Source organism: Mytilus californianus, unplaced genomic scaffold, assembly GCF_021869535.1.
Source record: "Mytilus californianus isolate M0D057914Y unplaced genomic scaffold, xbMytCali1.0.p SCAF_2, whole genome shotgun sequence".
Lineage (NCBI taxonomy): Eukaryota > Metazoa > Mollusca > Bivalvia > Mytilida > Mytilidae > Mytilus > Mytilus californianus.
The window spans coordinates 91,213,825-91,240,878 of record NW_026262668.1 but is presented as its reverse complement, the minus strand read 5'-3'; the positions used below and the strand labels follow the sequence as shown (position 1 = coordinate 91,240,878).

Genomic DNA, 27,054 nt, shown 5'->3' with positions numbered 1-27,054 from the left:
GGTCACTGTCAGATGAAACCTGCCAGACTGGCATGTACACCTTACAATCATTATATACATTACATATAGTTGACATATTTCTTAAAGTATTAGAAACAAGAAACAGAGACAAAAACACAAAAACTTAACATTGCCCAATGAACACTGAAAATGAGATCAAGGTCAGATGAAATCTGACAGTCAGACATGTACATATTACAAACATTACACACACCAAATATAGTTGACCTATTGCTTATAGTCCTTGATAAAAAGGCCCAAAACACAAAATTTTAAAATTGACCAATGAACCATGAAAATAAGGTCAAGGTCAGATGAAACCTGCCAGACTGACATGTACCCCTTATAATAATTCCATATACCACCTAATAGTTGACCTACTCTTACAGTATCTGAGAAACCGACCTAATCATGTAACTTTAACCTTGATCACTGATCCATGAAATGAGGTCGAGGTCAGGTGAACCCTGTCTGATGGACATGTAGATGTTGCCGTATACCAAATATAGTTATCCTATTACTCATAATAAGTAAGAAATTCACATTACAAAAAATCTATAATTTTTTTTCAAGCAGTCACTGAACCATGAAGATGAGGTCAAGGAAAATGGACATATGACAGACAGAAACATAAGGTATCTTCATACATGGTCTTCTACCTTCTGAAAAATAAAGCTTTATAGAAATAGTTTTCGCTGTGTCCGCCAGATAGTAATCCCTATGTCTCGCATACTGCGACCATTATCGCAATCGAGACAAAAACTATACATTGAATGATAGATTTATTTGATAAGATTTAGTATCTCATGGTAGACATCAATATACATAAACACTGACTCGGCAGCAGTCAAAATAAATATGGTCCAATACTAACTAAAATATAGCCAATATCACAATAATGTCACTTTTATTACTCTGTTTTCTTTACAAAACAGTTTGTTGTCAATGTGATGTTAATTGTATTAAGCAATATAATAAAGAATGGAATGACACTATAAATCAGGCCTAAATTAACCATGCATAATACTTGTGTTTTAACAACTGAATTATAAAGGATTTGTTTTCATGCATGTAGGTTTAGTTATACAAACAACATATACATAAATATAAGATACCACACAATATTTGTTTTAATCATGTAAAAAATTGGTGTTATTCAAATAAGCCTAAACACTGTTATCACAACATGCCCCTCCATCAACATGTATTTGTTTTAATACTGTATTAAAGTACTTTGTGGAAATGTCTATATAATTAGGCACTACTTTGAAAAATAAAAGTTGATTGAACATAAGTAAAATAACACTGGTTTTTGTATTAGAACTAAATATAAAAATAAAGTGTGAGAAAATTCAAGATATAAGAAAATTTCAAAGGCTAAGGTTACAATTCCTTTAAAAATCAATCAGCCAGTACCAAAGTAAATCTCAATTAATAAGTTTTAAAAAAGAACCATAACTATCAGAAAAGTTCTAGGGCTATAAATCCATTTAAATAAGTAGAACATAGTATGAGATCTAAGCTTGCTACTTGGCTGTAAAGAACACATGTTTATATAGGTCATATACCTCCTAAACATAGATATCACTCGTGGTTTCATGTGAAAATAGTATCTGACATGCATACAGGGTGTGACCTTTTTTTTAAATAAAGAAAAACCGGTAACATTCTATATAAATTATTGATTTAACAAAGGGATAAAAATGTGATAGTATTACATGTATATGTTAAAGAAATGCATTATGGGATAGAATCAATTCCTGAAAAATACTATTTTCAGGCTTACTCTGGACACATTAATCAAACTTGGTTGATAGACAGTTTATTTTGAATACCATCATTTATTGTCTATATAATGAACAAATGTACAATGCTGATGTGCACTGAAAGTTAATCAAGTGAACTGTCCTTCCCTACTGCTCCAGAGCAGAGACTGAGTTAATATCCCAGGTGAATACAGAACAAATCTCGGAAAACAATTATATTTAAAAAAAATTCCCCATTAGTTTGAAAAAAGTGTGGAAAGCTATGAAAACTTAAAAGTAAACGGACCAAAAGCCAAAATCAATAATCTACCCAGAAAAAAACCCAGTGTAGAATATTCACCTTGGGGTGAGGGTTGCTCTTTATTCCTAATTCTGTATATTTGTGACATATGATCCTTCTAATATAACTTAACACTAAAACTTACTTTAATATCTTTAACCATATCCTAAATAAATGAAGAATTTGTCCAGGGGACACAGATGATACCCCCACTTGCATATAATGTTATAAAGGGACATAACTCAAGAACAGTAAAAGTGACGCATTCTGAATTCAACTTGATCTGTGTTTTGTGGTAATAAGCATTGTGTATAAGTTTCATAATATTTGGTTGAGGCAAACTTAAGTTAGAGAATGGAAACTAATTTTGGGACGTAGGGACAGACAAGGGTAACACTTAATGCCCCCTGCGCTGCGGCAGAGGCAAAAAATATGAAAACAATAAACTGATGATGGCCAAATGATTACTATACGGTAAAGGCATCTTTTTGTCATGCAGGACACTAACTAAACAAATTGTTAGTGGAGAAATACCAGTATTATTCCCTATACTGTATGATGACATGACAAACAGTTTCATAGACACAGGTCCTGAAAGCTAACCTTAGTATCTGATAAATATCGGTATAACAACAAAGTACATTGAACTCTGAAATTCTGTCAGTAACAATGAAGTAGCTAGTTATGTATTGTTTTAACACTATATAACAGAAACTTATTTACTAACATAGAGATACAATGTTTTTCTTAAATAATAAGAAAGTAATAACAATTTATATAGTTGCTGAGTTCTGCATCTATGGAAAACTAACAAACTTTTCATGTTTTACCAAATACTGTACTATTTAATGAAATTTTCAGACCTCTAAGACTAAAAAAGTGTGTTCACATAAATCTATTCCTTCATATAAAAGACAAACAAAGGATTTCAAATAATAATAATTGCATTGTTTGATTTCGTGTAGACACAAAAAACATAAAGAAATATGACCATATGTAAATGATTTTATATAAAAATCGGCAAAGCAATGATACTTTTACATGAACAGTGACTTTCTTGAAATAAAAACTACAAACATCATGCTTGGTGTAAATCATTTTGAAATACTTTTAAATAATAACTTACGAAGGTCAATATTTTTTTTATTATATTTCAATCAACTTTTCCTACGATTTTAAAAAACTACATTCTTGGAAATAGCTTCAGATTAATTAGTAGTTAGTAGAGCTTCTATTTACGTTATGTACCATCTTTCGAAAAGATAAATACAAACAGTAAAAAGAAAAAGAAACATTTTATAAATACAAAAAAGAATTATTTTACATGTACAAGTATATAACAAATATGAAATAAATAAAGAGAATTATTTCAAAGGCTATTTACTAATAAGCAAATTTTAGCTCATAAATAAAATTTGAGTCTATATATATATTTTATCAACAATGAACAATACATTAAGAACTTAAAAATATAACAGCACTATTAAACATAATGAGACAAAAATAGGTTTGACAATATACACATTTAAACATGTAAACAAAAGTAAATAGAGTGTACTGGATTTGTGTATTTTTTCCATTGGCTGTATCCTTACTAGCTATTCATTTCTATGTTTAAAACACAACTAGCTATTCACTCAGATTAATGAATTGAGTTTCCAATGCAATCCCTGCTGTATCATTATGAAATAAATTTCCCTAGGCCCTTAAGATGGTTTAATGGAACAACTTGAACTTCCACTTTTCACATTATTCATTTTACCTTTTACTTGCTATTTTTGTTTATCAAAGATTTTGACTTATTTTTCCTGATAATTACTGATAATTGATTAATGCTTCTTGTTTTTAATTTCTTTTCAAATTCATGCACTAAATTCCAATTTCTAAAAAACCCAGCTTTCAAGTTACATGTACATAATGAAATTTCTATATTTTTTTCACATGAAAATATTTGTTATTCAAGAATATTGAGCAATTCCAATAATGCAAAACACTATGTCATTCAAAAGCTTTACTCCTTCTTGATCTTAAATTTATATCCCAAAGATCAATGTTTGCAATAATTACCTGTGATGTAAAATAAAGTGAAAGCATTTTACCTTGCTGTTTCCGCTACTTTAAAAGAATGAATGAACTGAACATGCTTTGGTCATACCTTGGTAAATACAATTCCTTGGCAATTCTTTTACTTAAGATAAGGTTATCTATTAACCTGAACAAACTTTTACAAAAGTTCCAAAAACTAATCTTACATAATATGTTGGTGTCAAACCTTTTACCTTTGTATTTTTTTTACTTAGAACAATATATTTGTCAATCTTTTTTTTTCAATTATAAAATCTTCAAATTTTCTTCTAAAAAAGTACTGATATGTTTAAATTTCAGTTAGATTATTTTGGATTTTTTCAGTCCATTGACATCTATTCCATTTATTTGAATGAAAGTTTCTTTACAATTCTTATATCCAACTACAAGAGACTACGAACAAAAATACCACATAGACAGGAATGTACTAATCTATAACTACAGATTTTGATTGATTTAATGATAAACTGAGTAATAAATAACATTTAATCATGGAATAATTAACAAGAAAACAAAACAAAAAGAAATCCAAGGCACCACATTTGTATATTTCTTTACAATCTAGTCTTTGCTGTCCACCTTTAGTATTTAAATATGGCTCCACGATGTCTTCTTCCAATAACTAACAATAAGATAAATAAAAACTCTTGTTACTTACTGTTTGTGTTAATTCATCATGTTATTACAATTATAACCTTGAAAAAAGGGTTCCTGATAACTTATGAGTCTGAGGATTTATTAGATATTTTGATGATAATTTTGTACAAATAATACTGCAGAAGAATATTGAAATTGTGTCAACATATAACTAAAAATATTTGCAGTAAATCATGTGCCTCTTTTAGTTATTCTTAATATTAGTCTGTTTGGTATTTTTTTTATGAAACTAGATACATTTAGTAAATATTTTATAAAATTGTAAATAAAAAGCAAATTATCAACCTTGTCGAAAGTTTTTGCTATGATTGTGGCATCCTCTTATTGGAAGTTCTTATTTGAATAATTTTGATCTGTCATATCTATCTGAAAAACATCCAATGTTTATAAACAGCAAATTATATTTATTACATGAATAGATTTATAGTTTTAGATAACCCACAATTTTTATCATTAATAACATATATATACGAAAAGGCATTTATAATACTAAAATTTATGTTTCTGACTTTTGACAAATAACATTAATAAATGGACAATTCATTTTCCAAACAGTATGTTATGTATACCCTGTTTAATGACTTCCTTTCTACCATGGAATCTCAAACAATAATATGGCAGCTATGAAAGAATTTCAACAACTGCTAATGGTGTAAATTGATATTTTGAACTTCAAAATATTGCAATGCTACATCAAAAAGGGAGCTCAATAACATTTATCTATCTAAATAATAAAAGGAAAATAACCAGATGTATATGGACTATGGAGTATATAATTTGTAAGATATGAGCAATAATACAAAAATGACATTAACCGGTTTTTGACTTGTTCTTTGAATTGGGATGAATATCCCTCATATGTAAAAATGACAAAGTACATAATTTGCAATGGTACATTTCTTAAAAACAGTTCTGATGAAAAAAATTGAGATAAACAATGTCAAAAGGATCTAAATATTTTGAAAGTTTAATTGAAAACCACTGTGTGGTTGAAGAAAGAGTTTTTGATGACAGATGGAGACACATGGATCCTAACCTTTACCCAAATTTGGTAAGCAGACTGTTTAATCAGCTATAGGAAGCCACATCATTTGTTAAATAACAGAGATAAGAAATGTATGCAACTACAACATATACCTGGCAAACTAAAGGCAGGTAAAATATGTACAAATTATACACAATTCTTTTGGGGCAAAATAAGGGTTTAGTCAACTGTTTTAAATACAAAGGAAAAACTAATTCATACTTCAGATACTTCCTTAACATTTTCTTCCTAATCCTTGTGTCATTGTTAAAAATATCAAAAGAAACCGAGTTTGAAATTATTTGTTAAAATCGGGTACCTATCTGCATACTACTGTACCTAACAGTGGCATTTTATTCTATAAATAAAAATAAAACTCAAAATTTACATTCTGTCCTAGAAGATAAAATATTTACCATAACTTAGAAACTTCAATTTCCCAAATGTTTTACCAAAATTTAACTTATTCCAATTATTTCTGTATATGTCTGTAATATTTTAAGTATCGATATATTTTACCTTAAATTCTTAAACTAGATGAACACAAATTAATGCAAAAGTATTCTATAAAATCCTTGAATACAGTTTCTCTGATCCATCATACTTTACACAATGGTAAAGGAGTAGGTGTGATAACGCCTCAATATGGCCCCTATTTTTAGCTAAAATTTCAAATAAGAATTAATTGACTATTATCAAAATAAATCAAAGCTAAAACAATGAAAAGATAGGGATTAAGACTTTTTGTTGATTATTTAGGTGTAGGTGAGCTTGTCATTACATAACAAATAGTACAACTTTTTCAAATTCCACAAAATTCAATGAAAACTAGTCAATTTTCATTGGTCTTAAGGACCAGGAACATATAGCTCAAGCATTGACAAAAAAGGTCTTTGAACAGCAGGTTTGTTATACAAAATTACCTATCTGACTGAAAAATATAGTTTTGTGAAACCCTGGGCTCAGTTTTTCCTAGGCCTAAATGTGGTTGAAATCCAGATAATTTTGTTCAGTTTCACCGAAATCTCTTTTTGGCCTAATCATGGTGTAAGTGTCAAAGTTTCATAAGAAAAGCTCAACAAAAATAGTTTAATTTCACTTTCTTACATGTCTTTTCAACAGCTTGAAATTTTTTTTATCTAAAGCAGTGGACCTAATAATTTTGGGGCTGATAAGGACCCTTACCAAACTTACTCTTTTGAAAATTTTACCATAGCATTGTAAAGTATTGCTAGACCACATAATTCAAACTTTTAATTCTTCATAAGTATCAAAGGGTAAAAATAATTCAATTACAGGTCATGTGGATTTCTTCCCAATTCTAAAGAAAGACAACAGATCCAATATGCTATATAGCAGCCAAAACTAAATTAGAGTCCAAAAAATTCTTACAGGACTTAAAAACTTCATCTCAGGAATATGAGATACCACACTGCAATAAAATATATCTTAACCTAGTTTATAGTCATTAACATGTTTCACCTCTATAATATACTTTTCAGACTTAATTAAATACATTCTAATCTCCTTTTCTTAATTGACTATAACAATATCATATATATAATATTTTATTATTTATCTATTTATGTAAACCCTGTTTCTTTCTTCTTTTTTTTGTTTAATGATACATGGTACTTATGTTTTCCCTCTGTTTTGGTAATAATAACACATAAATACTACAGATATTTCAACTGAAAATTGTACAATGCAAAATTATTCCCTTTTTAATAGAACTCAAACTTTAAATGCAAATTTCAACATACACCTTTAGCAGGAAAGGCACTACAAAACACTGTCTATAAAGTTATCCTGAAGTTCTGGTGGTCATTTGCATATGATAATTGATTATTATAAAGGCTTGTACCTAAGCATCAATAATTGTGCAACAATCTAACAAAGCTGGCTGAGTCTTATTTACCTCACCATATAATAAGTGTGCTAAATAATGCATTTAAAGTTCACAGTCATGAAATGTCAAATTTATAATTTTGATTTAAGGGATTCATAAAAAAATCATTTGAAAAACAATATTATATTGCAACAACTGTAAATATCTATTTATATCTGTCTACAGTTTTTCAGTTGAAATTTCCATGATTAAAAATTCATATGATTAAAAAATCAATTGTTTAATTTATAAGCAAATGATTTCTGTATGAATAATGCAAGATTACAAATAACTTAATTTATCGTCGGAAAATACATGAAAACTAAAGGAAAATGTGTTTAATAGTCAGAGGTTGTATTAAAAGACTGATATTGGTGGCCTTGATATGCATGATATAAAAAGTGTAAAAAGGTGCTTACAAATATCAATGTGACTTTACTGAATAAAACCATTCAGTCAGGCCAAAGATCCCCCTTAAAATAAGACTTCGGTGCTGTCAAAGGTTACACAAAATTTAATGCAATTGCTTTGAAAAAGTTATCCTTCTTTCTTTCTTTCTTTATTGAGCATTATCAATAGACAAGTGGTCCCTTATTTTGTAATCTGACATTATCCTTACCAAATAAATATATGAAAATGTGTATACAATAAGATAAAACATTTCTATGTATAGGTGGTCATTCAATGCACTTGCTGACAAAGTCCAAGAATCTTCGTGCATATTGTTCAGGTTTCACTGTAGATATTTCAGCATTTGCACCATGTTTCATTGTCTTTGCAGCTTGTGCTGTACGTTTTTTCACTCCATATTTTGTCAAAATGTCAATCATTGCTAAAAAATAAACCTCTCTTCTAGGACAATCTGAAAAAAAAAACAACATAAAATCATTTCATGTCATGTATATATTTTGCTGTTTATAATAATATAGATAAATAGCAGGAGTTTGTTCATGTGCCTGTCCAAAATTAAGAACCTGGCAAGTGGTTGTCCTTGGTTACATATTATTATTTAGAGATTGACATATTATATAGTAAATTGTCTTTTGTTGAAATCAGTTCTTCGACCTTTAAATGTCTTTTGGTTGCTTCTTTCTACAGCATACAGGTTCATTGGTGTATACGTTACAACTCCTCTCATTCATATATAAAACCAGGAGATGCTGATGTGAACTTATGAAAAAATAAATGAGGAATATGTCCATGGGGCACAGATGATGCCCCCTCTTGCATATAACGTTATAAAGGGACATAACTCAAGATTGGTAAAAGTGACGCTACCCAAATTCGTATTTGATCTGTCTTTTGAGGTAATAAGCATTGTGTATAAGATTTTTAACATTTGGTTGAGGCAAACTTAAGTAAAAGAACGGAAACGATAAATTCAGAAAATTCTTCCATTTGTAAAGGGGCATAACTCTAGAAAGGTAAAAGTTACGCCACCCAAATTCAAATTTGATTTGTGTTTTGTGGTAATAAGCATTATGTATAAGTTTCATAACATTTGGTTAAGGGAAACTAAAGTTAGAGAATGGAAACCAATTTCGGGACGTACGGACGCACAGACGGACAAGAGTAAAACTTAATGCCCCCTCCGATACGGCAGGGGCATAAAAATCTATAAATTCAAAGTCAAGAGAGTTGTTGGCACAAGAACATACTATGTATTATTTCCAAATCATTTACAAGGGGAGTAACTCTACTAAAAATGATTATCTGTGCAGATTTCAACTCATCCAAGATATATATTGCTAGATATTGCTGATATATACCTTTAAAGAAATTTTATCAAAATTCAAAAAATCCAACGAGAACTGAAAGCATGAGAGCCCTGAAAATGTTGACAGACATAAGCATTTCCATATCACCATCTCTGTTTTAATCTCGGAGAGTTGTCTTATGTTTATAATTATGATTGCCTATTGTGTTACTAAGGCACTGACACTTTTGAAAATAAATTTCTTATTTTTTTTAATTTCACATTTGTTTTAAGGGTGGTTGCGATTATAGACAATCAGTTCTAAACGAAACGATATTGCTTAAACTTATACAAGGTTATCAAACCATTACCTTCACTGCATTTCATTGCAAATCTCTCTATAGTAGAATCAATGTCACCATTAAATGGTGCTTGTATTAACTGTGGACTATCTGGTGGTGTAGGCACACCCCCCATGCCATTTTGGTCATCATCATAGCCATTTTCATTTTCTTCATTGCTATCATCTTCACCTTCCTTAGCCCTCTGCACCATTTCAGCAGACTCCATTTCAGCTTTATCACAGTCATGTATCCCTACTATCAAGCTGTAGTCCATTAAATGTAAGCTTGTCAAAAACTATATAATAAAACATAATAACATTTGAATTTTTGTTATTCATTTCTCACATTCTACATTACGTAAAACTCTTTGTGTCAAATTGTGATACAATAACACATCCCTACTATTTCTTATAGCCTTTTGATCACCAAAAATTAACACTGAAATTGTTTCAGTTAGATATCTTTAACAAATGAGATATCTTTAACAAATGATACTCATTAAATGAAAAAGTCTATTAATTGTCACCACCTTTTGAGTGAAAAAGCCTTTCAATATGATTTGTTTTTATGTTTCCTTCTTCTGTCACTTCAAAATCTAAAGCATAATATTTGTTTTCCAAAATACTGAAAAGATATTTGGTCAATCTATCAATGAGTTATAAATACATTTTTCAAACAACCTGCAAAGAGTTAAATTCTTTTTTTTTACGGAATTTGCTTCCTTAACATTGTATTTTTACTTTTTATTATTTAAATATTTATTTATGTTACATCCTAATTAAGGACAATTTATGACTTGTGCAACCTTTTAAGCATTTTAGAGTTTTCTCTCTTATGCCATTGGATTAACAAGTATTTTGGGGATAACTCATAAAGTTTATTAGTCTAAAGACCTAGGATCTTTTCATTTACAATCCTTTGGCCAGGACTTGAAAACTGAATACCCTGTCAAATTTTGACCTTCGCTTATCACTACTTCTCTGAAACTGAAAGTTGTATTGTGTCTATTGTTCACAATCAAGGAACAGGATTGTGGCTATGAGAAGTGGAACATATCTGTTGTTTTCTCTCTGAGACATCTACTACATATGAAGGTGTTGCTGGAATGTTGCTTCATAAAAATGGAAAGTTCAGTTTTTTCTTTGGAGTATTTTTTGTATGAACCACTCTGTTATCAACATTACATTGTGCATAAATAACTGAATGATTTAAAATAGTTTAAAGTTAGTTTGAATGCCTATGGACAAGAATAACTTTACAGAAAACTGGAAGAAATTACCATTTTTCATTTAAAAGTTCTATTTTTGGCATACATCACAAAAATTAAATGAGGAGACTCTATCACTCACCAGGCATTTTGGTAAAAAATTAAAAAAGAATAAATTTGTTAAATAGAAACTTTATGGGTCAAAAACTTGTTTGGCTGATATTTTTTTGTCGTTCAAGGTGTCAAGTCTATCTGTTATAGTTTTCAAAATATTAAGCTAAAGCACTATAAAACTTAGGTAGGGACTATACAGGTTTTTACATGAAAACATCATATCATATAAAATGTATATATCAGTCGAAAGCTTATGAATCAGTAAATTGAGGAAATACATTTTTTATGATGTACCACTTGCCTTTAATTATTATTCTATTAAGAAAAGCATTAGATTTACAAAAAATTCTGCTATTTTTTATTTACAATTGTTGTCAGAATTTTAATTTTACTAATTATGTAAATAAATAACAAGTTAATATTCACATACCCTGCCTACAAATCAGCAAAATAAATAGTTTATCACAATGAAGCTACAGTGCATACATATTGAATGATAAAACAAGTTACACTTTTAAAACTTCTATAATTATTTTACTTTGATATTTCGCAAATTTTCTAATGTTTCAAACTTTTCTCCTAAAATGCCTTCTAATCACCAGATACCCTCATATTGGTTCTGGAAGACAATCTGTCTTTGCATGTACTGCAAAATTGTAGTCAGCAACATGTACACCTTGACAATAGTATCACAGGTTTTTGTGAGTACTTTGTGCTTTTAACAGCATGAACAGTTGTTCAGGTACAATTAATTAATATTGGTTAATAATGACTTTTATTTCTTTTAAATGTATGAAATGTTTTTTTTCCCTTTTTTTGCACAAATTATTTATATTACTTCATTGGCTACTTGGATTGCACTTTAAATACAGATTGATTATTTATTGCCTCTCTTCCAGTGACTAGTATTACAGACATAAAATTAGGACAATGCCTTTTATTCAGTTTAATTTGAGAGAACAAAAATTTGGATTTTGTTGATTTTTCAAATCTGCATTGTACAACAATATATCAAAATTGTTAATATCTAAAATCTTGTATTTTGTCCCCAAAAAAAGAACAAAACTGGTATCCAGAAAACATAAATCAAAGCATACGTAATATCACAATCTAAGGTTTTTTTTCTTATTATAATGCTTTATACACTGGAATTTTTTCTTTTTTGTTTAACATGTGGAGAGAAGAGTTTACATTTCTGAAGTAAGAATATGATATAAATTGACATGAAAGAATAAAAGATCTAGTTATTATATTTGAAGACAAGAAGATTACTCCACACTAAATATGTTAAAAATAGAAATGTTGGTTTCATTTTCTTTCATATATATTGTAAACATTTGTTTTGTTCTTTTAATCAGTAAAATCTCATCTCTGTTTCTTTTGATTTTGTGAATTGTCTGTAAGGATTTTCTGTCATGAATAAATAATTCTTCCTGTTAAAAGATGAAATATCTTTTGACCTTTTGATCTTCCTTTTAACATGAAGTTTTTTCTCTTTGGAATGACAGACTACTTAACTCTTCTCATATTTGTCAATCCTGAATAATATCCTATCCTATACAATTACAAATAGTGGATTTTTCAAGTGTGTAGTGCATGTACACCAGGAAGCAAATGCAACTGCACATGATCATGTGTTAAAATCTTAAAGGTTCATTTTAGTTTTTAGTTCAAGTGTTGTGCTTGAGATAAACGTTTTATTTATTGATGTTTTCTGAATTTCTAACTTCTCACTTTGTGCATTATGACAAGCTGAGGTGCAGAATGGTAAAATGTTTCTCTTTGCTTAAGGAAATCCAGAGCTAGGAGTTACTCCCAAATATGAGGGAATACAAATAAAGTGTATATAAAAAAACATACATATAACAATGGGGATACTAGAAAAACCTTTTGAAGGCTCAATTACAATTTATTTTTTTGTTCAGAATCATTCTATTTCGGTAATTTATATACTAGTAGTTTTCGTGTTTGTAACTTTGAATTAGAAAAGAGGTATGCAAAGTATACATCTATGACTTAGCACCCTGACAACAAGGTATAGCAAACTTGAAGCTACCATATGGCTTTTAAGACATTATTTTATTCTAATTTGTGTATCTTGATTCTCTTTCCTTGTCCCATGAGAGAATATTGCATCCAAAAGATGTATGTAGGAAGTCTAGATGAAAACACAAATATTCTGATACAAAACCATGAATATTCAGTATATTATAATGATTTTTGTTTTTGTTTTAAACTTGATTGATATAGTTTGTTACAGTAAACCCATGAAAAACAAGGGACCAATCACAGTATAAATCCATAGCCAAAAGTCTTCTAAACAGTTCTTGAAAGTCTTTGATTTTATCAAGTATTTTTTTAAGCACCTCAAGTTGCTACAGAAGGTGTTTTTGAGAACATTAACATTGACTATGACTAATTATTTTAATTACTAGTTTTTCATAGGTATAAGATTTTTCATTCATAAATTTATCTATGCATGCAATGTTATCTATTTTTATCTCTGTTATTTGATTTTTAAAATTTTATCACTATTTACATACTGAAAAGATGAGTCACCTTTTATTTCTTCTAAATAAATCAAATAATTCATGTTTTAAAGATTTTTCATTTTTGACATTTCATTTGGTTAAATACCTTTCAGACATGTAACTGGATACCTTGAAGGTGATTTTCAGGTAACTGAGTAATTCCCATTTGTAATGTAATGGTTAAAATTAAAATTGTTGATATTTAATACATTACAAATATAATGAAGCGTATTTCATGTTTGAAGGTGGGATTTTTGAAAATTTTAAGATGCAAGATATGTCTAATATTAGGGGCATTGTACACACTGGATTCATTTTTACTAAGCAATGTGCCTGATTACTCAAAACTCAAGGATTTGTATTTTTGAATGGCAAAGCTCATTTTTCCTATAGTAACAGTGAAATAAATTAAAAATTTAGAAAATCTGTTCAATTCTTTTCTTCTTTTAACAAGAGAATAATAGAACATGGCCTTCTCTTTTTTCACTCCTGAACATTTTCTGTTTGTTTTGGTGTCATTATTCTATTTAAAACTTTGTAATGTCTGTAAAAAGGTAATAAAATGCTCCGCAGGGCGCAGCTTGATACGACCGCAGAGGTCGAACCCTGAACAGTTGGGGCAAGTATGGACACAACATTCAAGCTTGATACAGCTCTGAATTTGGATTGTGATTAAATATTTGACACAGCATAGGTTTCTGACACAGAATGAATGTGGTCTAAGAACTTAAAAATTTTAAATTGGACATTCACCTATTATGGTCCAATATCCAAAATCTAAATACATGGTTAGATTCAGCATATCAAAGAACCCCAAGAATTCAATTTTTGATGAAATCAAACAAAGTTTAATTTTGGACCCTTTTGACCTCAATGTGGACAAAGTTGATAATGGGGCCCAAAAATCAAAAATCTAAATACATGGTTAGATTCAGCATATCAAAGAACCCCATATATTCAATTTTTGTTGAAATCAAACAAAGTTTAATTTTGGACCCCGATTTGGACCAACTTGAAAACTGGGCCCATAATCAAAAATCTAAATACATGTTTAGATACAGCATATCAAAGAACCCTAAGAATTCAATTTTTGTTAAAATCAAACTAAGTTTAATTTTGGACCCTTTAGACCTCAATGAAGACCAATTTAAAAAACTGGACCCAAATTAAACATCTAAAAACACGGTTAGATTTGGCATATCAAAGAACCCCAATAATTCAATTTTTGATGAAATCAAACAAAGTTTAATTTTGGACCCTTTGGACCTCAATGTGGACCAATTTAAAAACGGGGCCCAAAATCCAAAAACTTAATACACAGTTAGAATCAGCATATTAAAGAACCCTAAGAATTCAAGAATAAAACCCCATTGAAATTGGTCAAGAAATAAGCAATTTATACGAAGTATCTTCTTTTGCACAATACTGAGCAATTGAATATTTCTTGCTATTGCGAAATACTGTACAGTTGACAATTTCTTGCTATTGCGCAATATTGTGCTATTGGATATTTCTTGCTATTGCACAATACTGTGCAATTGAAGATTTCTTGCTATTGCGCAATACTGTGCAATTGAAGATTTCTTGCTATTGTGCAATACTGTGCAATTGAAAATTTCTTGCTATTGCACAATACTTATTATATAATAATTTACACATCCTGTTTGGTGTGTATCTCCTACCATATCATTATTATTTGCTTTTAAATATAAAACAGAAATAACCAACTTAAAATGGAAAATTTTAAAAGAAAAAAAAAGGGAAAAAAAGAAAAAAAAGGAAACCCCCCCCCCAAACTTTGTGAACCCCCTTATGATTCATCACCCCCAAACTCAATCCCAGCCTTCCCTTTGTGGTATGGTACCTTGCAGTACAATTTCAGAGAGATCTATACACTTGAACACAAGTTATTGTCTGGAAACTAGAAAAATGCTTATTTTTGGCCCCTTTTTGGCACCTAATTCCTTAACGTTTTGGGCAATTACCCCCAAACTCAATTCCAGCTTTCCCTTTGTGATATGGAACCTTGTAGTACAATTTCAGAAAGATCCATACACTTACACACAAGTTATTATCATGAAACTAGAAAAATGCTTGTTTTTTGCCCCTTTTTTGGCCCCTAATTCCTAATATTGTGAGGCAATTACCCCCAAAATCAATCCCAGCATTCCCTGTGTGATATGGAACCTTGTGGTACAATATCAGAGAGATCCATACACTTGAACACAAGTTATTGTCTGGAAACTAGAAAAATGCTTATTTTTGGCCCCTTTTTGGCCCCTTATTCTTAACATTTTGGGCAATTACCCCCAAACTCAATTCCAGCTTTTCCTTTGTGATATGGAACCTTGTAGTACAATTTCAGAAAGATCCATACACTTACACATAAGTTAATGTCATGAAACTAGAAAAATGCTTGTTTTTTGCCCCTTTTTTGGCCCCTAATTCCTAAAATTTTGAGGCAATTACCCCCAAAATCAATCCCAGCATTCCCTGTGTGATATGGAACCTTGTGGTACAATGTCAGAGAGATCCATACACTAACACACAAGTTATGTCTGGAAGTTACAAAAATGCTTATTTTTGGCCCCTTTTTGGCCCCTAATTCCTTAACTGTTGGTACCATAACCCCCAAAATCAATCCCAACCTTCCTTTTGTGGTATTGAACCTTATGATAAAATTTCATAGAGATCCATTCACTTAAACTAAAGTTAGAGTGCGAAAACCAATGTGTCTTCGGACGACACCGGACGACGCCAGACGACGACGACGCCAACGTCATACCAATATACGACCGCAAAAATTTTTTGCGGTCGTATAAAAACAACAACCTTATTTTTTTCTCCCCACAGAAGCGATGAAATAAAAATTCAGAAGTCAACCAATATGTTCATGTAATTTTTAACATTAATATATGAATTAAATTAATAAAATGTGTTTACACTCATTTTTAACATAAATTCTTTTTGTCTACTGTACATTAAAGGTACCAAAACAAAAATATCATTTTGGAAGATGTAGAAAATTGACAAACTTCAAATTTGTTCTTCCTGTAAAAGTAATTTACCGGAAGCAAGTCATTTCGTACCTTGACCATTTCGTACCTCTGCCATTTCGTACCCAAATTTGCCATTTCGTACCCAACATTTACCATTTCGTACCCACAATAATATCCATTTCGTACCCTATGGGCAAAATGCATCTACCATTTCGTATCTCAAGGACTTAATACATGTTTACTATTTCGTATCATATTTTTTTCATGATTTTAATGTTTTTTAAAATATACCATAAATAAGATTATGCATCCAGACGTAAAATTTTTATAAAGACCGATGATTGGTTTCATTAAGCAGCACTTGGAAACTTTTATAGTTATAATTACACTTTGCTTGTTTGCAGGATTTGTCCTCAATTAATTGTTAAACTCTAAAAATATGACGTTAATTAACCAACAAAGAAATAATTATCTGCAACTGTTTTTATAGTTATTAACAGTTGTTTTTGTCAGGAAATGCAGTGAAAAGGGACACACGCTGATTTTTACTCAAAAAGGAAGCCATGAGTCAAAGTGTTTGCATAAGTATTTGCACCTTATGTGACAAAAAAAAGAACTTGCTATGGCTTTTCAATTTGAGAAATTACAGACAGCCAATAGATTACTCTGTCTGAAGATGGTCTTCCATAAAAAGTACAAGCTAAATCGGCAAAAATGTGTGGTAAATATCTTTTTTAGTGTGTATAGCAATTATTCTTTTTTTATATAAGCACACTTTCAGCACTTCAAACTAACATTCTCAACCACTACGGTTGTATATTGTATTAAGATAAAATTGATTTTTCAAAAAGATAAGGTATTGGCCAGTTCACACCAATTTGAGTGTTGAGAAGAGAAAAAATAAAAAAAAAATAAATAAAAAAGTGTGAATAGCAATTTTTCTAAAATTATTATTTACTGATTTATAGGTTCAAATACACCTTGCGATAATCAATTTAAAATATCTCAATATTTAGGCACACGTCTCAATTTCAAATGACACATGTGTTCAATCAACATTTCTAATCCGTTTAGATAGAATGCTACCTTTTTCAAATGACACATGTGTTCAATCAACATTTCTAATCCAATTAAATAGAATGGTACCATAGTGCTAACTTAATCTATTTTATAATAGAATTAAAAATATAGTGTCAAATCTTTCATATAGATTTTTTTGTAAAATAAAATGATGCAACATTTGCAGATATTTTTACTGGTCTTCCTTTATAAATATGCATTTCTTTAAACATAATTTAAAAGCAGTGTAAGGGAAGTAACCAAAACGTTATATTTGGATTACCTCCCTTACACTGTTTTAAATTATCTTTATTGTTCATTAACCATTACTTTATACATAATTTAAAAGCAGTGTAAGGGAGATAATTTCAATGATGTATTTGATTTATCTCCCTTACACTGCTTTAAATTATGTTTTGTACTAAAGTATTTGTCCATTAACCAGGACAACCTTGTTTTCCCCCTTTTTTGCCCCTAATTCCTAAACGGTTTGAGCCATAACCCCCCAAAGCAAATCCTAACCATCCCTTTGTGGTATGGAAACTTGTAGTATAATTTCAGAGAGATCCATACACTGTTCCACAGTAATTGTCTGGAAACTAGAAAATGCTTATTTTTGGCCCCTTTTTGGCCCCTAATTCCTTAACTGTTGGTACCATAACCCCCAAAATCAATCCCAACCTTCCTTTTGTGGTATTTAACTTTATGGTAAAATTTCAAAAAGATCCATTCACTTAAACTAAAGTTAGAGTGCGAAAACCAATGTGTCTTCGGACGACGACGCCGACGTCATACCAATATACGACCACAAAAATTTTTTTGCGGTCGTATAAAAATGACTAATTTAGTTCTTAGGGGTAATGATATTGCATACTTTTGGTATACATATAAAATTGAGCAGCTATATCAGTTATTTCAACATGTATAAATCAAGATATTTTTTTCTTGAAAAGGTTTGAATTTTACAGGTATATAGAATTACAAGTGACTAGCAATATAGATTATCAGAACATTACCTGGCTAACAGGTGTCAAAAGTTTAATTACTATAACAACTGTCCCCTAATAAATGTTGACATAACAGGAAAAAAGTCATAAAAGTGATTTCTAAAGATTGTTTTAAACAATGAATTAATTCCTGACTATTCAACAGCATGATAAAAATGTTCTAAATGCAGGAAATGTTTTTTTTAATAAATATATAACATATATATATATAAAACAATTTTTAAAATTTTTTTAATTGCATCTTTCAAAATAACTGTTAAGAAAATCAGATGTTATATAGTCTCTCTTAAGTGACTGACTTCATGGTGTTAATGACTATATCTGTTGTATGATTAAATTAATATTTGATAAATCTTCATTAAACCATGTTCATGAAGAATGTAGGACAGAAAGTCACAGGACAAAAAGTCACGGACAAAAAGTCACGGACAAAAAGTCACAGGACAAAAAGTCACAATTCAGTTTTGAGATTATTTTTCTTTGAACAAGAAAAAACTAATTTAAAAAGAAATATTTTGTTTTTTTCTTAAATTATTATTTATAAAGCAACTTTGTAATTAAAATTTATACTAGTATTGACCGCTTTTTTGCCAACCGTGACGAAATGGCATACATATAAATCTTCCATGAGGTACGAAATCGCACATCAATGAAACACATATAAATCTTCCATGAGGTACAAATGACATACATGTAAATCTTCCGTGAGGTACGAAATGGCATACATGTAAATCTTCCATGAGGTACGAAATGGTATATACACAAATCCTCTATTAGGTACGAAAGAATCTTCCATGAGGTACAAAATGGTATACATGCTAATATTCCATGAGATGAGGTACGAAATGGTCAAGGTACGAAATGGTCAGGGTACGAAATGGTTTTTGCCAGGGTACGAAATGGTTAGGGTACGATATGACTATAATTCAATTTACCTCTGCATCCTTGGTAACAGTTGCCATTAGTTTGTCTTTTGTATCTTTACCCAGGAATATAACAGCTTCATCTCGGATAAAATCATTGTCTTTATATGTTGGTAAGTCTTTAGACTGCAACAAAAAACATCAAACTATGCCGATAACTTACATATGTAACAAACTTATATATATATATGGTAACAAGGTTTTAAACTTGTCATCATCATTATCATAATCATCTTCCTATTAATAAATGGAAATGTACAGTAAACATCAATCACTAAACCGAAACTGTACATTATCAAATTATGGTAACAGTATCATTTGAATTACTTGATATGATTTCAATAGACAATTTTTGTCATAGTATTCTGTCCTTAAAAGACTTTATAAAACTTTTGGTTTTACATATATGTAATGCTTTAAAATGAACTGAAAGGTTCTAATGAAATAACTTGAGATTTAACGTCTTACAACTAAATTCATTGGTATTCATTTACTAATGTTGTATGCAAGTAATGTTACCTTTTCCTTGTCACTTGCATGTCTGTCTACAGTTGACCCCTGTAAATATACATATTCATAAATATACAATGATGCTAAAACTTGTTTACTTTAGAAAAGAGATCATTAGATAACATTTAACTAAATTTTTATTACTGAATGCCTACAGAAAATAATGCCTTAGAATAATCTTGCTTTGTTTCATCTTTAACTGTAAAGTAAGTGAGAAATTAACCTCTTAAATAAAAAAAAAAAAAATCTAATCAGCAAATGGCATTAACGATGAAAAATAATAAAAGGGTCACAGACTTCGTTTTAACTGGATACATCATTCAAAGTTGTGTTCTATTTGAAAAAATACACAAAATATAGAAATAATCTTAACATCATCACTTTGTAAGCCGTAAAACGTACATTTTTGACATTTTTTTACTACCAACTAGGTAACAGATTGATTGGTAAACACACAAAAAACAAAGTCAGTGACCATATGATTACTTTATACTATCAAAACGGAAACTTGTGTATCAACAACATAAAAGTTTCATAAGAAAAATCTAGGGATTTAAAATTGGAAATTTGATCATTTTAAGACAAATTTAATATTGTTTTTCTCTGATTTTATGTGCTTTCTATACAAGTTCTCACCTATTTCTAAAGAATTCAATCAGTCATATTACAGAAATTAGTTTGTGATAGTTGATAAATATCAAATGCCTAAATTGTGTTTTATATTTTGCCCATCATCATCCTTGCAAAATATAATGCAGATCAATATGGGTACGGGTCAAGTGTTTAAAAAATATTTTCACAAATTTTCGGTAATTTGTTTGAGGACTTAAACGTCTGGCAAATTTATCAAACCTACAAATTCATGCTAGAAGTCACAACAAACGAACATGTATCAACAGTTTTACAGCAAATAAAAAAATAAAAATATAAATTGCAAATTCCTTAGGAATACTTCATTGGATTTTGGGAAAAAAAGAAACAGAAACTGGACACTTAAAATTGATTATTTATTACCAATGAATTTTTAAATACAATACAGAATTTTAGCTACAAGTTGAAGACACAGAATTTTGAATTTATTTGTTTAGATTTACCTTAACAATCTTACCTTTAAATCATATTTTTTATGAATTGTTAACCTCGGACTGAATACATTCCTCATAATAATCAAATAATGTTCTACATCATTGACAGTAATCCTGTACATTCCAAGATAATGTGGTAATAATGTCTGGGCATGAACTTCTACAATGTACTGAAAGAAAACAAACAATTTTCCTCATATCATAAGAATATTTTTCAATATTAAACTCTGCTCATTAAGCATGAAGTCTGTATTGTACATAAATTAACAACAAAATTTATACTAGAACTGTCTGCTAAGCTGGACTTACACCCCAGGCATCCTTGATAAATGTTTGAGCACGCAAGTGACTGAAATACAAGGAAACAAAGAAGTTGATAATATGAATTTCGACATTTTTCTGGTGTTTTATTTGATGTTGTCTCAAATGCCTGAACATCCTAGGTCTAGATACATGCATAATTGCATATTATGATGGAGCACAATACCATCTTTGATGAGTTGCAATGACATGTAGATATGATAAACCATGAAAGAAGAGTTGCATTGACAAGGTAGCTATTTCAGTGCTTGTGTGTGAATAATATTTGTCATGTAATGTTTACATTTACAATTGGGTGTTCCTAACCTCAAGGATAATTACCAATCAAATTCAAATATAATGTATGCAGGTCTAACTCTGCTTATCTATATTGTTTGCAGATGTCAATCTTAATACAATGCTTGAATAATGTTTATACAAACAAAGCAAGCAAGCCAACCAAAGTCTTACTATACAAGCATTTGGAAACTAGCTCTTTTTTGTATCATGTGTATGTTTGTTCTAATTTAAACAGTTTTACCTGTAATATTGTAATACTGCTGAAATGCAATCAATTAATCGGGACACCATATAAATCTAGGGGAAATTTTTCTCTTTTATCTGATGATATTGTTATTTATCTCCATTACCTGATATTATTAATTATCTCCCTTATCTGATGATTTGATAATTATCTCCCTTACCTGATGATATTGTTTAAGTATGTGATGCATTTGTTCCACTTCCTCAGTGACTAGACTTTTTATGAAGTATTTTTGATCATGAGACATAAACATCCTGGCACCACTCCTCCCTGGAGAATCAATCTCAACTGGTTGTTTATTGGTCAATGAATTCTGTAAAAAAAAACATTCTAGTTTACAAATTGCATTTGAAATAATTTTCCTTATTATGAGCTATATCCTGACATGTTGGCTAACAATTGATGCTTTACAGGATTTTTCATTGTCTAAATTTCCAGGGTGGACAATTGCCAAAGCAACAAGAGTGCACATTCCAATAAAGTCTTACCTGCTTTACAGATTATGATTGTATTTATGTTAAAAGTTTTAAAGAAAAAAGTTCTACTATAAGTATTACCTAAAGTTCAGATTATCAATGATCCATGTAAATGAGGTCAAAGTCAGATGAACATTTAAGCCTTACAATCATTCCATACACCAAATATTGATAACTTATTTCTTATAGAATCTGAGAAACAGACTACACCATGAAAACTTATTCTTGACCAATGACCCATGAAAATGAGGTTAAGGTCAAATGACATGTACACCTTACAATCATTCCATACACCTTTTAGTTATAGAATCAGAGAAACAGACCTAACCACTAAAACTTTATGCTGACCTTTGAACCAGGAAAACGAGTTCAAGTTCAAATAAACATGCTAGACAGACATGTACCCCTCACAATCATTCCATACAACCAATATAGTTGACACTTAACCTTAATCATTGATCATGAAATGAGGTCAAGGTCACATATTCCCTTTTTGACAAACATATACCCTTGAAGGACAGGCCTCGACAATAACGCTTGTCCGATTGTCCGGTACCAGAGGAAAAAAAGGTCGGACAAGTAAAAGCTATATCAAGCTTGTCCGACGGGACAAGTAAAATTATTCTGCAGAAAATAAATTTAATCAACTTTGTTGAACAAAGTAATTATAAACAAAAAAACAAGAAAAGAAGATAAAAACAAGTATTAATTTGACATGTTTACTTGCAATCGATACTTTAAAACTGGTTCTTTGTCGGGTACTTTTTAAGATGTAAAAGGCATACTTTTCTCGGAAACCAGTCTTACTGATCCGAATCAGCGATGCGCTTTGTAGGTAGGTAACTTTTCAAGGCAGTTCGTCGCCAGCTGGGAAACGATTCGGCTTCAAATTTAATAGACAATTTGCCACCGTAGGAGACATATTTCAAGGACATGATTAATAGACAGTTTGGCAACGCAGGAGACATTTCGGGACCAAGACAAATCAGTACCTTGTTTTCCGACCTTATTCTGTTGCTTTATAATAAATACCATACCGGTAATTTTTTTAACCAAAAAATTTTTTAAATAAAAATGAAGAAATTATTTACCATAAAATTCACAAAATCATATTTGATCATATGTAGAAAAAAACAATACTTGCAATACGGTGACCTATAGTTGTTAATTTCTGTGTCATTTGGTCTCTTGCAGAGAGTTGTCTCATTGGCAATCATACCTCATCTTCTTTTTTTTATTGATTGCATTTGAAAAAAACTTTTTTTCAACTTAAAAACCAAGATACAAATCCAATGAGTGTACATTGACAGGCCTATCAGACGGTGCCTCATGTGCAGAGTCTGATGAGACTTTGGCATTGAAGAAAGCTAGAACCTACTTTCTGTGACATGACTAGATTCAGTTGTTCTCGACTCAGATTTTTGAAAAGTATATCAAAAGATATAAATCTAATTCTGTTCTATTGTTTTAATTCATTTTGTGCCTTGAATCAACTTAAAATGCAAAAAAGGTTATTATTAAGATTTTTTTTGGACAAGTTACAATTTCATTCGGACAAGTAAGTTTTGGTATGTACTTGTCCTACTGGACAAGTTGAAAAAAAAGTTATTGTAGAGGCCTGAAGGATTCCATATACATGTACCAAATATAGTTATCTTATTCCTCATAATAAATGAGAAATTCATATGACAAAAAAACTATGTTTATTTAAGCAATCACTTAACCTGTAAAATGAGGTCAAGGAAAATGGACAAATGACTGACGGAAACTTCATAACATAAGGCATCTGTATACAAGGTGTGAAGCATCCAGTCTTCCACTCTTGGAAATATCTCTATACAAACAGTTGATCCCATTGCAGCAGTTGGATTTGCATCTCTATGTCTAGAATTCAGTGACTTTTTTATTACAGGCAATGATACAAAAATGAAAAGTCACTGTCCAGTTGTTCTTAGCTTTGTTCATGAAAACTTTGTAATAACAGAAACTTATCACATGACTTGAAGTCTGAGAAATAATTCATTGACCTAAAGAGTTAAAAAAGAAATGTTTTATTGTTTTAAAATAAAAGAGAAGAAAAATAATTGTTTATGTCAGAATTGACTGTTTTTTTACTTTTTACATTACATTTGGCTTTAGTCATCATGGTCATTGTTATCTTACCAAATATGAGGAGGTAATTTGGGAAACATATTTTCAATTTTTTTTTAGTTTTCTCTAAAATAAGCATGGGAACACACTTTTATAATAAGCTTAGATCAAATTGATTGGAAAGCCGACTCATATACAAATATCAGAAAAATGACAAATACATAACTGCTCAATAAATGTCAGCAAATTTAACTTATTTTGGCATGGAATAAATTAAATAAAAAATTTTATTACAATTTTGACACCAGAAATTCTACGGATGATTGTGTATAAGTTTGGTTCCAATTTGTATAGTGGTTTTAGAGAAAAAGAGTTTATGAAAGATGAAAGTAATGACGAAAGCTCTCATCTTCTTAGATTAAACATGATATTTCACCTTCTAATTAACTTTATTTAAGGACATTTCATTCAATAATTATCAATTTTTAATACATGTACTTTGGTTATTTGTATTTGTTATGATTTTTTCTTTCTTTAGCATGCATATAATAGAAATACACTGTACAGTCATGAACATAACATTTTAATGAAAATATCGAAATCAAAATCTCTCTGTCATACTCTAACTTCTCCCAGAAGTCTTTCCATCATTTTATAATTTCTTTTTGAAGTCTCTCCTTCATTCTCTAATGGCTGTGGCCTGTTATCTTTTTCCTCCATGAAGAGTTATTTTCTAGCATTACATCAAATGTTCAACATCAAGTGATATCGCAAATTTGTTATTTAGTTGGTCTATTCCTGAATGTCATTTTAAATCAATTCTCAAATTGTGACAGTTCAATTGGCTGTTAGTAAAGTCAATGAAGACCTTTATTCCAATAAACATAATAAACTTGACATTTATTATTATACTGAAATAAAACAAGAGTGCACACACTGAAATGTCTCGCCTGTTTTACTTATCATTGAATTTATGTTGAAAGTCTGTAATATGAAGGCTTTACTACAAGCATCACATAAACTTAACATTGACCAATAAAGCATGATAATGATGTCAAGGTCACCTGAACCCTGCCAGACAGACATGAACACCTTTCAATCATTCCATACAACAAATATAGTTGACTTATTGCTTACAGTATCTGATAAACTGATAAAATCACAAAATTTGTAATTGACCAATGAACCATGAAATAAAGGTCAAGGTCATATGAACCCTGCCAGACAGACATGTACACCTCACAATGATTCCATACACTAAGTATAATTGACCTATTGCTTATAGGGAAAAAAGTAGTATTACATTTTCCCAGCTTTAGGTTGGCCTTTTGTGTACCCAAGGCAGGTGAAGGAAGTCAACTTAGGAGCGCTGTGATTGGATGTAAGGGTACAATATAATTTTTTTATTTATCTATGAATAACTGCAGTGTGTATATTTACAATATAAATTTTGAAACCTATTGAATATTTTCTTGAGAATTATTCGAAAAGACTTCCAAAATTTCATAAATTTGATGTAAAATGACGGTGGGCATGGATAACATAAACAAGCTCCGTTGGAAGTTGGTCATGATTCTATTTGACTTCAATTTCTAAAACAGAATAATAAAGTACTAATACCACACATAACTGTTTTGACAAGGTTTTTATTATAAAATTTTGTAAGGGTTCCGCGGAACCCAGTGTCTCGCCTACTTTTTCTGTTAATCGCAGGCTCAACAAAAATGAGGAAGTAAATCAATAAAATATTCCTCTTGATACTATCTTTTGATTGTAAGAAGCTTCTGTCCAAGTTTGGTAAAAATCCAGGATAGTTTATGAATCTAATAAATGTTTAAAAACTTTAACTGCAGACTGAATGTAATGTTAACTGGAAGAAAACAAAATTTCCTTCTAGATACTAGCATTTGATCATAAACAAGCTTCTGTCCAAGTTTGGTACAAATCCAAAATAGTATAAGAAAGTTATTAAAATTTTAAAAACTTTAACCACAGAGTGAATGTGTTGTTTCCTGGCAGAAAATCTAAGTCCATTTAAAAGTAAAATATGGAAAAAAATAGATTTATTCTATTACAAAATTTCCTTCTAGAAACTAGCTTTTGATCATAAACAAGCTTCTGTCCAAGTTTGGTACAAATCCAAAATAGTATAAGAAAGTTATTAAAATTTTAAAAACTTTAACCACAGAGTGAATGTGTTGTTTCCTGGCAGAAAATCTAAGTCCATTTAAAAGTAAAATAAGGAAAAAATGGAATTTTATTTTCACAAAATTTACTTCTGGATACTATCTTATGATCATAAACAAGCTTCTGTCCAAGTTTGGTAGAAATCCAGGATAGTTTAAGAAAGTTATTAAAATTTCAAAAACTTTAACCACAGAGTGAATATTTGTGGACGCTGCCGCTGAGGGAATGTAGGAGCGCTATGTCTCGCTTTTTCGACTAAAGTCGAAGGCTCGACAAAAAGT

The 27,054-nt window shown here is 30.1% G+C and overlaps 1 protein-coding gene across 1 annotated transcript in view; it reads right to left on the bottom strand.

Moving 5' to 3' along the window:
• Positions 1 to 769: 769 nt before the first annotated feature.
• The window catches only part of LOC127728466 (phosphatidylinositol 5-phosphate 4-kinase type-2 alpha-like), a 34,314-nt gene continuing 8,029 nt past the window's right edge, over positions 770 to 27,054 (bottom strand). The window contains exons 4-9 of the mRNA XM_052235861.1: positions 22,180 to 22,332; positions 21,199 to 21,345; positions 20,100 to 20,138; positions 19,593 to 19,706; positions 9,768 to 10,035; positions 770 to 8,562 (exon numbers count right to left, since the gene is read on the bottom strand). Coding sequence (XP_052091821.1) covers positions 8,378 to 8,562; positions 9,768 to 10,035; positions 19,593 to 19,706; positions 20,100 to 20,138; positions 21,199 to 21,345; positions 22,180 to 22,332 — 906 coding nt within the window. The 3' untranslated portion in view covers positions 770 to 8,377. The remainder of the gene's footprint in view (positions 8,563 to 9,767; positions 10,036 to 19,592; positions 19,707 to 20,099; positions 20,139 to 21,198; positions 21,346 to 22,179; positions 22,333 to 27,054) is intronic.